This window comes from Phyllobates terribilis, unplaced genomic scaffold (genome assembly GCF_046119375.1).
Source record: "Phyllobates terribilis strain yellow unplaced genomic scaffold, ASM4611937v1 Scaffold_9__5_contigs__length_417890890, whole genome shotgun sequence".
NCBI classification, from domain to species: Eukaryota; Metazoa; Chordata; class Amphibia; order Anura; family Dendrobatidae; genus Phyllobates; species Phyllobates terribilis.
Genome location: NW_027362769.1, coordinates 14,521,754 through 14,536,494, shown reverse-complemented (window position 1 = coordinate 14,536,494; position 14,741 = coordinate 14,521,754). Strand labels below are relative to the sequence as shown.

Here is a 14,741-nt window from a genome sequence, read left to right as displayed (position 1 = left end):
GACGTTGTGATGATGATGGTGGATGCTCAGCAGTACCTGAAAGCTGTGGTGATGGTGGTCACTGTTCTTTCCATTTTGGCAAAGGAATAATCTATTGCAGTGTGCAGTCTGTGCTGTTGTAAAATAAGCTGTGTACATACTGGAACAAATTGACTGAGAACTATGTCACTCCATCAGCAAAAGAAAATGGAATCATCTGCTCATGTGGGTAAAACAGACTGACCAGCTCTAGAAGCAATCAGCTATTGATAACTGTGTAATATTTTTCTGCAGAGACGTGTCATGGCTGGAAGAAGTGATGGTGTCTGTGCTGGATGAAGAAAAAAAGTGAAGATAAAGGACTTCACCTAGAGACGACACTGGTAAATCAGTGTGTTGCCTGTACACTTACACTATACACCTCATACTATATACAGAGCTCCTGTGTATAATGTCACTGGTGATCCCTGTATTACTTGTACTCTGACACTAAATACAGAGCTCCTGTGGATATTGTCACTGGTGCTCACTGTATTACCTTCACACTACATACAGTATAGTATATACAGAGCTCCTGTGTATAATGTCACTGGTAACCCTTGTATTACCTGTACACTATATATAGTATATACAGAGCTCCTGTGTATATTGTCACTGGTGAGTTACTGTACACTTATACTATACATTGTATACTATATACTATACTATATACAGAGCTCTTGTGTATAATGTAATTGGTGGTAATAACAGTGTTGTTAGTATTGTGGTTTTTATTAATGATAAGCATTATAATATTTGGTCACTATGTCCTAATATGTGGTCCGGTCATGGTGCGGCAGTATTTATCCTTGTATGGGTTATTATTCAGTCTCTATGTGGTCTGAAATAACAAAAGACTGACCGTCACTTCCAAACAGAAAACAGATGTGAAGTGCAAACTAATTCATGTATACCAAGCAGGTGCGATAAGGAGATTATTGTTGCTGGGAACTAGTGTTGAGCGAGTATGTTCTATTAACCCTTTCACCGAGTATGCTCGGGCCGAGCTCCGAGTATTTATAGCTGCTCGCTGATATGGTTGAATCGCTCCCATGTGCATGATTTGCAACAGTTTGACAGTTTTATTACATGTGAGGAATGTCTATTTCTTCCACATTCCTCACATGTAATAAAACTGTCAAACAGTTGCAAATCATGCACATGGGAGCGATTCAACCATATCACCGAGCAGCTATAAATACTAGGTGCTCGGCCCGAGCATACTCGGACAGAACATACTCGCTCAACACTACTGGGAACCTATCCAATGTGAATCCTCTCCTAGGCTAAAGTCTACAATTATGTGGGTAGATAGGATCCTGCCATGATTAAAACCGACCAAGGCTTAGGGGGGGAAGTGCTCAGTCAGAGAGCCTATGTATACAAATAAAACATTGTCTGTCATTTCCAAACAGAAAACAGGTTTGTACAGGTGCAATCTAAGGCTATGTGCCCACGATGCAGAAATGCTCATGATTTTTTCCTGAGCGTTTCTGCATCTCCCTGGCAGAAAAAACGCATGCGGATTGTACATGCGTTTTCCTGCCAGGGACAAGCGGATGTGAAGCATTCTTCACTTGCATTTCCGCATGCGGCTTGACAAGCACTTTCCAAGCGATTTTAGCATCACTTGGAAAGTGCTTGTCAGCTTGGTCATGGATTTATATAGTGTGACCTAAAGAATGGTAAAAAATAAAAAAATAAATCTATACTTACCTTCCGATGGCCCCCGCAGTCTTGCTTCACCGTCCCCGCTGGCGGCAGATCGCGTTACACTGAAGGACCTGCCGACGTCTGCGTCGCGTGACCCGTCACATGACTATGACGCCAGCGCAGGTCCTTCTGTCCATCGCGAACTTCCGGCAAGGGAAGAGAAGGAGAGCGGGGGCCGCCAGAAGGTAAATATATATTTATTTTCTATGGTACCCAGGTCCGGAAGAGAGTCTCCTCTTCTCTAGACCTGGGTACCATCCGCACATTAGAATGCATGGAATGCGCATCTACATATACAGTGATGCGTAATCCATGCGATCTAATGCAAGTCAATGGCGGCGAAAACACAGCACTTCCGCAAAATAATTGGTAGTGCTGCGTTTTTTTCCGCAATGACAATCCGCAGCGGAAATTTCCGCAGCATGTGCACAGCACATGCGGATTAGCATTGGGGAACATGGCAGACCTTCTACCATGCATTTTTTAAGCATTTCTGCAGCGTTTTTGCCGCTGCGGAAATGCTTAAAAGATGCATCGTGGGCACACAGCCTTAGAGTAGACACCTACATATATAACCAACAAATAAAGTTGCACTCTGTAGTCCTATAGCATGAAATGTGGTCTGGTCATAGCATGGCGGTGTTTGTCCCTTGTATGTGGAATTATTTGGTGCTATATGTTGGTAATATGTGATCTGGTGATGGTGTGGCGGTTTTTCTTCCTTGTATAGTATGTGGTATTATTCTGTCACCACGTGGTGGTAATATGTGGTCTGGTCATGGTGTGGAGGTTTTTCTCCCTTGTATGTGGTATTATTGGTCTTGGTATAGTGGATTGTGTTGTGTATGGGGTTCATTTGTTCTCTCTGATATTAATTAAGATAAGATTCTTTACTTCTATGAGTGGAACAAGATGCACTTATAGGGGTTTTCCGGTGAAAACAAATCACCCCTCCACAGGATAAGTGATAACTTATTGATCGGTGGAGGTTTGACAGCTAGGACCTGCACTGATCGGCAGAATATGGAGTTCTTATACCCATTAGACTGGAGCGGCATGTGTGACTTGACCACTGTTCCATTCATTCCCTCAGTGACTGCGAGTGCTGTTCTTGTTTTTTTCTGGAAGCCCCAAAGAGGATAATGGAGCTGCGGTTGATATATCCCACCTGCCGCTCCCTTTTAAAATGGGGATAAAAATGTCCTGTCAGGGATAAAAGTTCCCTATTCTTCCGATCGGTGCAGTTTCCAATGGTCGGACCCAAATGATCAATAAGTAATCACCTATCCTGTGGAGCCCATGGATGAGTGTGTTTTAACCAAAGAACCCCTTTAATGCTAACTGCCGCAATTGTACATCCCAGTTATGGTGGCGCACAGTAGATGTGCAGGAGCAGCCTGTGTTTTACAGTCGACTTTCCACTATAACAGGGATAATGGCTAATGGGTATTTGCATATTTAGTGAAGGAAATAATTATTTTATCCCTTGCTGTTTTTGTAAGTTTGCCCATTGACAAAGACATGAACAGTCTATAATTTTAAGGATAGGTTAATTTTAACGTGAGAGATAGAATGGCCAAAAAAAAATCAAGAAAATCACATTGTATAAATTAGATAAATTTATTTGCTTTTTGCAGTGAGCAATAAGTATTTGATCCCCTATAAACCATTATGAGTTCTGGCTCCTACAGGCCAGTTAGATGCTCCTAATCAACTCGTTACCTGCATTAAAGACACTGTCTTACTTAGTCACCTGTATAAAAGACTCCTGTCCACAGACTCAATTAATTAGTCAGACTCTAACCTCTACAACATGGGCAAGACCAAAAAGCTTTCTAAGGATGTCAGGAACAAGATCATAGACCTGCACAAAGCTGGAATGGGCTACAAAACCATAAGTAAGACGCTGAGTGAGAAGGAGACAACTGTTGGAGCAATAGTAAGAAAATGGAAGAAATACAAAATGACTGTCAATCGACATCGATCTGGGGCACCATGCAAAATCTCACCTCATGGGGTATCCTTGATCATGAGGAAGGTGAGAGATCAGCCTAAAACTATACGGGGAGAACTTGTAAATGATCTCAAGGCAGTTGGGACCACAGTTTTTGCATCGCTTTATTCTGAGAGCTATAACTTTTTTATTTTTTGACTAATGGAGCTGTATGGTGGCTTGTTTTTTGTGGAACAAGATGATGTTTTCAGCATTACCATTTTTATTTACATTCGTCTTTTTGATCACGTTTTATTCCATTTTTTGTTTGGCGGCATGATGATAAAGCATTGTTTTTTGCTTTGTTTTTTATTTTTTTACCGTGTTCACTAAAGGGGTTAACTAGTGGGACAGTTTTATAGGTCAGGTCGTTCCGGATGCGGCGATACCAAATATGTGTACTTTTATTGTTTTGGTTTTTTTCATAATATTATTTATTGATGGGTACATTATATTTTTATTTTTTGGGGATTATTTATTTCATTTTTTTTTTAAATATTGTTTTAATTTTTTTTTGACTTTCTGATTTTTTTTAACTTTTATTACTATGGGACTTTCACTTTTTGCTGGCCGATTGCCTGTATAGCATAGGGATGCAGCACCATCCCTGTGCTATACAGCCTGTCAGCGCTGCACAGGCAGAAGATACTGTGATCGCGCACTGCGCATGATCAAAGTATCTTTCTGCTGTCTAGTGACCTGGATTTTGTCATGAGAACATCCGGGTCACCATGACAACCACGGGACCCGGCCACAGACAGCGCGGGACGCCGTTGAGGAGGTAAGTATCGGCACTTACCTCCTCTTGCCACCGGAATGCTGCGATCGACTTTGATCGCAGCATTTCCGGGGTTAATGTGCTGCCCAGGGCGCAGATGCTTATTAGTATGTATCATGTCAGAAAGGGGTATTTTTGCCTGCATCTGAGGTGACTTTCCCCAGTAGCACTCCAGGCCACATGGCCAAAATTGTCAACAAATAAAAATTCTTAGAATTCTCTTAGTTCAATTTTCTTTAACAATATTCTCAATTTTTTGTTGAAATTGTATTCTTTTTTTTTTGCTCGGTAAAGCACTCCAGAAGTACCCTGCAGTTCCTGCACAGACAATGCACAATAAGCAAAATTGTTGGACATTGCAGAAAAAAAGTTCTTAGAATTCTGCTTATTATAAAAAAATTGAATTCACCAAGTGGGGAAGATTTTCCTAGGAAGAACTGCTGCTGTAGAGCCTGCTATAGCTGAACCTACACTACCATATATTTCCTTGACTTCCTTGTCATATTTTTATTACATGCAGGTTCTGTTATGGCCAATGCACAGCCAATTAAGCCACACATCTCCTAGATGCCCATCATGTTTTATTGTGGATTGTGGTATATTGTACTACTTCTCCCAGGACTGACGATTCTGGCCCTACTTTGCAAGATATCTCCTTGCTTGCCTTGTCAAATTCCTCTAGCATGTGACTTTTGCCACTGCCACTACACAACCGTGCCAGCCAAGCATTTCCTGACTTTATAACTATACTGATGCTTTTGGGGCTGCTGTTGTTGACAATATACTGCCATTGCACAGCCACACTAGACACACAGCTCCTGACTGCCCCCTACATTTTATAACTATGCTGTGCTGCTGCTGCTGGAAAACATGAGTGTAAACAAACATGAAACAGCTCCCAAAATGGATTCCTTTCTTTTAAAAAAAATTGGCTTGTTCCTGCTCAGAATAAAAAGGGATCATTTTGGACAGCTTGTTAAAATCTTTGTAATTGTTAAATAATTTTGACAAAAAGCAAACCTGTCGTGGATCCTAAAAAAGAGATATTTATTTTCAATCGGAGTTGATTTACCATTCACTACTTCTCTTTCAAAACAGCTAGCCTTTTACTGTTCCTTACATACAGGGATAATTTATGGATGGCTTGTGTAAAGCTATTAATTCCTCATTTACCAAAGAAAAAAGTTGCTGATACTTTCCAAAAAGGAATAATTTTTCCACTTAATCCCCCACTCCAGCGTCTTCCATTTGCACATCAGCAGGGCAAGTGTCTTTCCACAAAAAGATAATTTTTGGTCCATTAAGTTGAGGTCACTGGATATTACTATGGTGCTAAAGCTGTGTTTTCATTAAGAAGCCCAAAAAGGGTTCAGTACACAAGAAGGAGAGCTCAGAGTATTATACAAATCTTTTCCATGCAATTTAAGGCTTGCAGTACTGAAATTCACAGAAATTAGCTAGAAATTAATTTTTTTAAGAAAATTCAGTGATGCAGGCAAATTGGTATTTCAAACTTATTTTTTTATTTTATTTCTGTTAATAGACTATTCTGCTATTTTATTTTCCTGAATATGGTTCCAGTGATATGGGCCTGTTTATTTAGTGCAAATGTCTATTTTTTTACCATAGGGGCATTGTTCACAGCATAGAAATGCTGAGCAGTCTAAAGATACACCCACAAAGAATCCTGTGATCCACTCCCTGTTTCAAAGATCATAAAAAAATATTGAACAAAAAGGTATATATATCTGGGACCGTATGGTAGATTTAAAAAAAAAAGAAGCTTTTAGAAAAAGGAAAACACAAGGGAGCAGCAATAATAAAGGAATAGCAAAACCTGTCCACTTTTGACTTGTTTGACAGATCCTCTTTAAAGGGAATATGTCAGCAGGTTTTTGCTATGTAATCTGAGGACAGCATGAGGTAGGGGTTAAAACACAGATTTTAATGATGTGTCACTTTTCAGGCTGTGTGCTGTTGTTAACTTACACTGAAGGTTTTATGGCTATGAGATTATCATTGCCAGGTCTGATATGCAGGAGACTGCCACTCTAACTCCACCTCCTCCTGTGATAAGCAGCTCACTGTCAATAGACAATGTACAGGGAAAGCTGTGGAGGGGGCAGGGGAAGCTTCTCAGCTCTGCTTCATGTTATATCTAAGAATTCTGATTGTGTCACAGTTGCTGTACCCAGTAATCTATGTGATACATCATTGGATTCAGGGTCTCTTTTCCTGCATCATGCACTGATCACTATCAAATGAGATAGCAAAAATCTTCTGAGAGATTCTCTTTAAGACTAGTGCTGGTAGCCACTACTGAAGAGAACTAATATAAACTTGAAAGGAAATAAATACACAAAACCTGCATCCTATATCTCCGCTGGTTTCTTTAACTATAAATGTCATTAAACTTCAAAAAAGTCTGTACACTTTGCTTCAATACATATTTTACATTGAATTCTTTTTAAAATAGCAACATAAACAGGAAACGCATACAAAAAAAAATAAAGCAGTACATTTTGTCTGGTAAACACGGAATAAAGTAGCAAATGTCATTGATACTTGAAAGTAGACATCTAGAACAGTAGAATTCATGAATATTTATTTTATTCATAAAATAGTTTCTTAAAAAATAAGTGCACATATTTCAAGCTCCACAGGTTTTTATATTATCATACTCCTGAGATATGCGTTACTTTGTGTTATTTTACTTTTTTTAAATAATAATGATTATAAAAAGGCAACATATTGATGTATACAATTTCAAAAACTTCTGAAATAATTCTACCTGTACTGTTTTCTGGCATCATAACCAACTGCATTTGATTCCCAGATTTTTGTTGCAAGCACCCTCACAGTATTCAAGAAAAGAAGGAAATTAAGCTGTAAAAAGTAAATTGAAGAAAAACAAATCAAGTCAAAATAAATAATAATATGAGTAACAATATTAATAACAATAATAAGTAGAAGAATAACAATATTTGGAATATTTGGTTGTTCAGCAAAAGACACTGCATGTTGTTTTTTGTGTTTGGTGGGAGTATTTTGTTATGGGAGCAGCCTGGCTATAAAATCCCTATACATATTGGGAAAAACTAAAGGTCTGTTTACATGGATCCATCAACGGCACAATACAACTGCCAATCAGTAAATGTTGACAGATTGGCTGTAGTTTAAATGTCTGTTTATGGAAGCCAGCCAAAGTAAGAGAAGCACTGAGCGATCTATATTAGATGGGTTACCATAGCTTTCAGCAGTGCTAGTCCTGTTTACATACTCCAACAAGAACAATGCTGCTTTGCCCCTATGATTAATCATTTTTTTGTTCATCTGGTAATTGGCAGCTTGTTTAAATGGCAAAACAACACTTGTTCAAGATTATCTTACAGTGTAAATGCCCCATGACATGTATTGTGACCTTAATATTCTCCCTTTTATGACATGTTCCTGGTCAGGATTAAGCAGTTGGAATTTCACCAGCCAATCCTCTAGTTTTCATGAGATATATACCATTGACAGAGGTCTGTCTCACCTCTGCCCATCATGAAAAAATACATGAATAATCAGCTGAGCTGTATAGAGCTACATATGAGTCAGGTGAGATAGCTGTCGACAGAATGAAGGATCCACTGACAGTTATCTAATGTATTTGGCCTATACTTACTAATAATAGAAGCACTGTCATGCCTAAAATGACAGCAAATGATCTCATAAACAGGAAAATCAGATTAAAAAAGACTTGTATCTGGAGACTTACCCCTACCCAACCACTTCAGCATCATAACAATTTTAGGTCTTTTTTCGAACAGATTATGAATGATCCTAATGATCCCCATGGACCCAAAGAGGTCCTACAGGGTTGTTTAGCATGTTAAGGAAAATAATGTAAAGAAGATTAGCACTGCATGCCATTCACTTCTTGCCACTAAAAAGCTTGAGCCCCTGAGATAAATCTAATACTAAAAATATTAAAAGATACAAAATGATTTCTTAATAATCTGGACATGACCTTCATTTACATGAACCTTTATGCAAAGTATTTATATGCAATATATTAAAACAGTCGGTATAATCAATTATAAGCTAAATATACCATCACTGCCACAGGCCTGTTTTCAAAAAGCTTTCCATTTTTCTGTGCATGTATTAGTGTACGTCATGGCACAACAGGTTAGTTTTAATTAACCCTCTTAGGTACGAAGTCAATATATTCTGATAAAGATGATTGCTGCTAAAACCTAAAATCTAATTACATGGAGCACTACTTACTGCATTAGGTATGAAGCAAATGAATCAGTGGTTTATTCATTTCAAAAGTCTGCCTCTTACTTTATGAGTGCAGTGGATTATTTGAATGCTAGAATATACATTAAAATGTATTGTTATAAAATACAGTCAGCAGTGAGGTCTATTTGAATTGGATGCAGAACAGCCAAAATGCTATGTCTAAATTTAAATTTTCACATGATGGATGCCCTGCAGATTTTTCATCTGCATTTGCACATGCAACTATATACAACAGGTCAGTAGCATACTGACGTTTCACGCAAGGAATGCTACCAATCTTTTGGGTGTGAAACAGCCGTAGGCTAATGACCATCTGTATGCTGCTATTTTTGTATTCCTTTTGACCATATAACAATATACAGCCCACGGATTATCATGCACAAAGCGTTTTCTCAAGATACCTTAGAAAGAGCTGTCTGTGAAATGGCCGTAGTCTACTGATCTGCTGTATTATACTATTTTTGTAAACCCCTTGATTATGCAAAGAAAATAAACAGCTGTTTTTATCATACTATGTGTGGAGTGCCAATCTACTTTTTAATGTGTTACATTTGAACTCTCTCAAGTATTGTGCATGACATGTGGGAATATCGACCAATGTGTTTATTATGTTTCTGAGAATAGTGCTGACTTTTGCTCTACTATTAGTTCTACTATTAGGTCCTGGCTTGGCAGCAGGAAGTAATTAGTACCATTTCATATAGACCATAATTGGTTATGTACTAGAAACAGTCTATGGGCTGTAAGGGCTGATTTTTCTCTGGAAGTGTTGGTTATTAACCATTCAGTGAAAGAACTTGTAAATGCAATCTCACTTATCAAGTTCCTCCCAATCGCAGTATCACAATTTAGGCAATGGAAATTTTCCCACAGTACTGTATGTTTCAAACTGAAAGATTTGCTGAATATTCCTGAAACATTTATGCCCCAATTTATCAAGTTGTTTTCACCAATTTTCTCATGTAAAACAGCTTGAAACATGGCACATTTTTTGTTTGTACAACTCAGTTGCACAAAAATGTTGTGACTTTTGGTATTTTACACCAGTCCAGGTCAGCTCTGGTAACTTGGGACAGGGGCATGGTGGCTAAGAATATCCAACAAATCAAGCATAATTTATGCCACAAAATTGGCTATCATAATAGAAATTATGTCAGCTCCTGACTGGAATCCATGTTTGACTCTCTCATAGAGCAGAAGGAGGAAGTATCTGCTTTAGATAGAGCAAAGATAAATCTAAGGGTATCTTCACAAGTTTTCATGTGGATTTTAAAGCTGATTCTGCTCCAAAATCCACATGAACAACAATTTAAATTATTCTTTTAATAAACATAATATTCATTTCAATAGGAAAACATGCAAAGGGCACATGGTGCTGCTTTTTTCCCACATTTCTTTTCTGAGGGGTTAAAGAAGCAGCATGTCAATTCTTGAGGCATTTCTGATTGAAAAAAAAGATTCCAAATTTTACCACTGAATTAAAAGACATGTCACCATGTCTTCCATATTCAAAAAACAAATCTGAATAAAAAAAAATATCCTTGTGAACATAACCTAACAGACAGATTCAATATTCTTAGGAAAAGGTGGGAGAAATGTCTAAGCTCCAAGAAAACATTTCTTCAAATATTTCTACATTTTTATTGGATATGACAAGAAAATAAATAAGATTAAAGTGCAGCTGTCAGCAGGATTGTGCTTAATAAACCACATACATTATTAGGTGGACGCTGTTACACTGAGTAAAATTATACTTTTGTTGATGAAATCTGTCCAGTGGTTCTTTTATAAAAATAATTTGCCTGCAGCAATATGGCGCCACGCATGCGCAGTAGCATTTCTCGGCAACCGAGAAAAGCTACAGTGCAAGCACGAGCCATATTGCTGTAGGAAAATTTCTTTTTCCTCCAGCAAAATGGCACCCGCTAGTGCACAGTAGCATCTTTCGGCAACTGAGCCATTTTGGTGCATGTAAATTTCACTTTGGCACAGGAATTACACAGGCAGTTTTCAAAACAGTAGGCAGGTCACTGAAAGCACAGTGACCTGTCAGAAGGCAGAGATATGAATACATAAGCAGAGCACCAGTTACAGCCCCTCCCTAAAGTCCCACGCTGAAACACGAGGATATAATTATGGCAGATATGAAAATAAAGATTATAAAAAACCACTGGATGGATTTCATCAACCAAGGTATCATTTTACTCAGTATAATGTTGCCCACCTGGCAATGTATGTAGTTTACTAAGCACAATTCTGCTGACAGGTGCGCTTTAAAGGATCAATTTTTTATTTATTTTTCTGGTTAAGATATTATTGGGTTTTTATGTATTTTGTGTGTAATTGTACTTTAGAAAATGCTGAATCAGTAAATACAACTTACTCCAATAGCTGTCAATATGGGTGCTTGATAAATCCATTTAATCTCTCCAGCACTTAATTCCCAGCATCTAAAAGATAAAGTAAAGAAAGATAAACGTACTTGTCAGTATGTTGTAATCTGTTATGTGAAGCCAAAGAGGCCTACAGTGGTGCTTGATAATTTGTGAACCCTTCAGAACTTTTCATATTTCTGCAGAAAAGACAGAGAGACAGAAAGGTTTTGGAATATAAACTCATGGTGATCTTTGACACCTTCAGAGCAGGAATGAATGTGTCACATGGATTTATGTAATTCTACATCAACTAAGGAATGTGGTCCTCAGAACTGTGGGGTCATCACAACCCTGGACCAGACATCAGTCACAGGGCAATACAACTCCTTATCTATGAACTGCTAAAATATTTACAGCCAGAACTGTTTAACTCTCTCCCATAGTAATAGCTCTGCTTTAAGTCACCTGTCTTATCTATTGCATTATTTCAGCATCCTAATGTGTATAAATATGTGACTCTTCAGATTTTGTGTTATACTATGCCTGATGAAGAGGCCTGAGTAGTCTTGAAAGCTTGCAACTTGTTACCATCTTTTCAGTTAGCCATCAAAAGGTATCAACCACTGAGGACTCTCAAATCTAAATATTTTTATATCTACTGGCTAACTCGGTGTAGTGCCGGCGTCCCTGCCCTCTGCTAGGCAGGGACGCTGTTCCCCTCACCGCTCTGCTCCGTGCCCGGCGTCCCTCTCCCGCTCTGCTGGCAGCGCGCGCTCCTTCCCGGCCACTGTGCTTAGGGCGCGCGCGCGCGCCCTCCCTCCCTCTTAAAGGGGCCGCGCGCGCCGTCCTAAGGAGTCCCCGGCCAATGGCCGGAGGACTTTACCATATATAAGGCACCTCCTCCAAAATGGAGGTGCCCGAGCAATGTTGTTGCACTGTTCTACTCTGCTTCAGCCCTCAGGTCCCATTGCCAGTTACCTGCCAGTTACCTGCCTGATTCCTGCCAGATTCCTGCCAGCTTGCTGTCCTAATCCTGCCTGATTTCCTGTTACCTGCCTGAGGTCCGACGGTCTGCCTTACAACTCCGGTCAGTCTGTCTAAGGACCAACTTGCCCGCTCACCTGGGAGCGCACATCAGCTACCTGCCTGCCTGCCTGAGGTCCGACGGTCTGCCTTACAACTCCGGTCAGTCTGTCTAAGGACCAACTTGCCCGCTCACCTTGGAGCGCACATCAGCTACCTGCCTGACTGCCTGAGGTCCGACGGTCTGCCTTACAACTCCGGTCAGTCTGTCTAAGGACCAGCTTGCCCGCTCACCTGGGAGCGCTTCTCCGCTACCTGCCTGCTTGCCTGCCCGGAGGCTCCGCCGTCACGTGCTGTGACCACCAGCTATTCCAGAGACTCTTGCCCGCTCACCTGGGAGCGCTTCTCCGCTACCTGCCTGCTCGCCTGCCCGGAGGCTCCGCCGTCACGTGCTGTGACCACCAGCTATTCCAGAGACTCTTGCCCGCTCACCTGGGAGCGCTTCTCCGCTACCTGCCTGCTTGTCTACCTGGAGGTTCAGCCATCACAGGTCGTACCAGCCCGTTCACCCATAGACTGTCCCGGTCACTTGCCGTGACCTCCAGCCCGTTCACCCAGAGACTGTCCCGGTCACTTGCCGTGACCTCCAGCCCGTTCTTCCAGAGACTGTCCCGGTCACTTGCTGTGACCTCCTGCCCGTACACCCAGAGACTGTCCCGGTCACCTGCTGTGACTGCCTGCCTGGTTGCCACCCGCTCCCTTACAAGGACCACCCCCTTGTATAGTAGCTCAGAGGTTCCGCCTCCCAGACCCGTTACAGTTTGCTCGGGCCATGGAACCCGGTGGCACCCAAGCTCCCTCGCTCTCGGACCTGTGTCATGAACTGTCCCGTCAAAGGTCCCAACAGGAGTCCATCCTGGGTCACCTGCGGAATGTCAATACTCGCCTGGACACTCTGACTGCTCCACCAACAACCTCCGCCAGTGCCATGTCTCGCAATCCGGCAGCTCCGCTGTCCACTAACACCATGATATCCTACCCCGGACCTCGGCTTTCTGCACCTCCTCGCTTCGGAGGCGACTCAGCCCAGGCTCGGGGCTTCATAAATCAGTGCACGCTGCACTTTGAACTATTGTCCCACCAGTTTAACTCCGACCGAGCCAAAATTGCATTCATCATGTCCCATCTCACCGGGGAGGCCCTGGCCTGGCTAAATCCTCTATGGGAGAGAGGAGACCCCCTGGTGTCCAACTTGCCTGCTTTTCTCACGGCTTTCCGGAAAGTCTTCGATGAACCCGGACGGAAGACCTCATCCGCATCATCGTTGCTACGCCTCCGTCAGGAAAGTCTCACCGTGGGCCAATATGCCATACGGTTCCGTACCCTTGCCTCGGAGCTGGCCTGGGATAACGACGCTCTGGTTTCCGTCTTCTGGGAGGGTCTGTCCGGCCGTATTAAAGATGAACTTGCCGGTCGGGACATTCCTACCACTCTCGATGACTTAGTAACTCTTGCCACCCGGATTGACCTACGGTTCCAGGAGCGTGCCAGAGAGGTCACCCGTGAGAGGAGGTTACCACGTCTAGCTCCTACTTTTCAGAAACCCGTCACTCCTTCTGTCTCTAACCAGGTACACCCTTATGAGCCTATGCAGGTCGACCAGACCAAGATGGTCAAGACCCATCAGGACTTACGCCGTGCCGAGGGGACCTGCTTCTACTGTGGCAGTAAGTAGCACCGGATCCGTGCCTGCCCGGAGAGGTCGGGAAACGCCTGTGTCTAGGTTCGCTCAGAGAGGTCCACCTAGACAAGAATAAATCCTCTCCATCCCTGCTGTTGTCAGTTTCAATCGTCTACGGGGAGAACCGTTATTTCGAACTAGCCCAACTGGACTCTGGAGCAGCCGGGAATCTTATTTCACAGTCCCTGGTAGAGAAATACCGCATCCCCACCAAACCTCTGGCTGTACCCTTGTCTGTTGCTGCCGTGGATAGGGGGCTCTTACCACGCCCCATCCAACTCATCACCGAATCCATTACTCTGCAGGTGGGAATGCTGCATTCTGAAAGTATCTCCTTCCATGTTCTGCCTGGACTCTCTCACGCCCTCTTGCTAGGCCTACCTTGGCTCCAGAAACATGCACCCGTTCTTGACTGGCAGACCGGAGAAGTCCTTCGCTGGGGACAGGGCTGCCATAAGACCTGTCTGGTTCCAGTTCATCCCGTCCGTCCTTCTCCTACCCCAGCTAATCTACCTGGACTTCCGATTCCTTATTGGTCTTATGCTGATGTCTTTAATAAAAAGGAGGCAGAGACACTACCCCCTCATAGACCATACGACTGCCCTATCGACCTGTTACCTGGTACTTCTCCTCCCCGTGGGCGTATTTATCCATTATCCGCTGCTGAGACCCGGTCGATGTCCGAATATATTGAGGAGAATCTGGCCAGGGGATTCATCCGGAAATCTACCTCCCCCGGCGGGAGCAGGCTTCTTTTTCGTCAAAAAGAAGGACGGCTCTCTCTGTCCCTGTATAGACTATAGAGGCCTT

The 14,741-nt window shown here is 42.1% G+C and overlaps 1 protein-coding gene across 2 annotated transcripts in view; it reads right to left on the bottom strand.

Moving 5' to 3' along the window:
- The window catches only part of PTH2R (parathyroid hormone 2 receptor), a 2,210,872-nt gene that overhangs the window by 660,989 nt on the left and 1,535,142 nt on the right, over positions 1 to 14,741 (bottom strand). For both annotated transcript variants that reach the window (XM_073645571.1, XM_073645570.1), the window contains exons 9-10: positions 11,176 to 11,242; positions 7,294 to 7,388 (exon numbers count right to left, since the gene is read on the bottom strand). In XM_073645571.1, the coding sequence (XP_073501672.1) occupies positions 7,294 to 7,388; positions 11,176 to 11,242 (162 nt within the window). The remainder of the gene's footprint in view (positions 1 to 7,293; positions 7,389 to 11,175; positions 11,243 to 14,741) is intronic.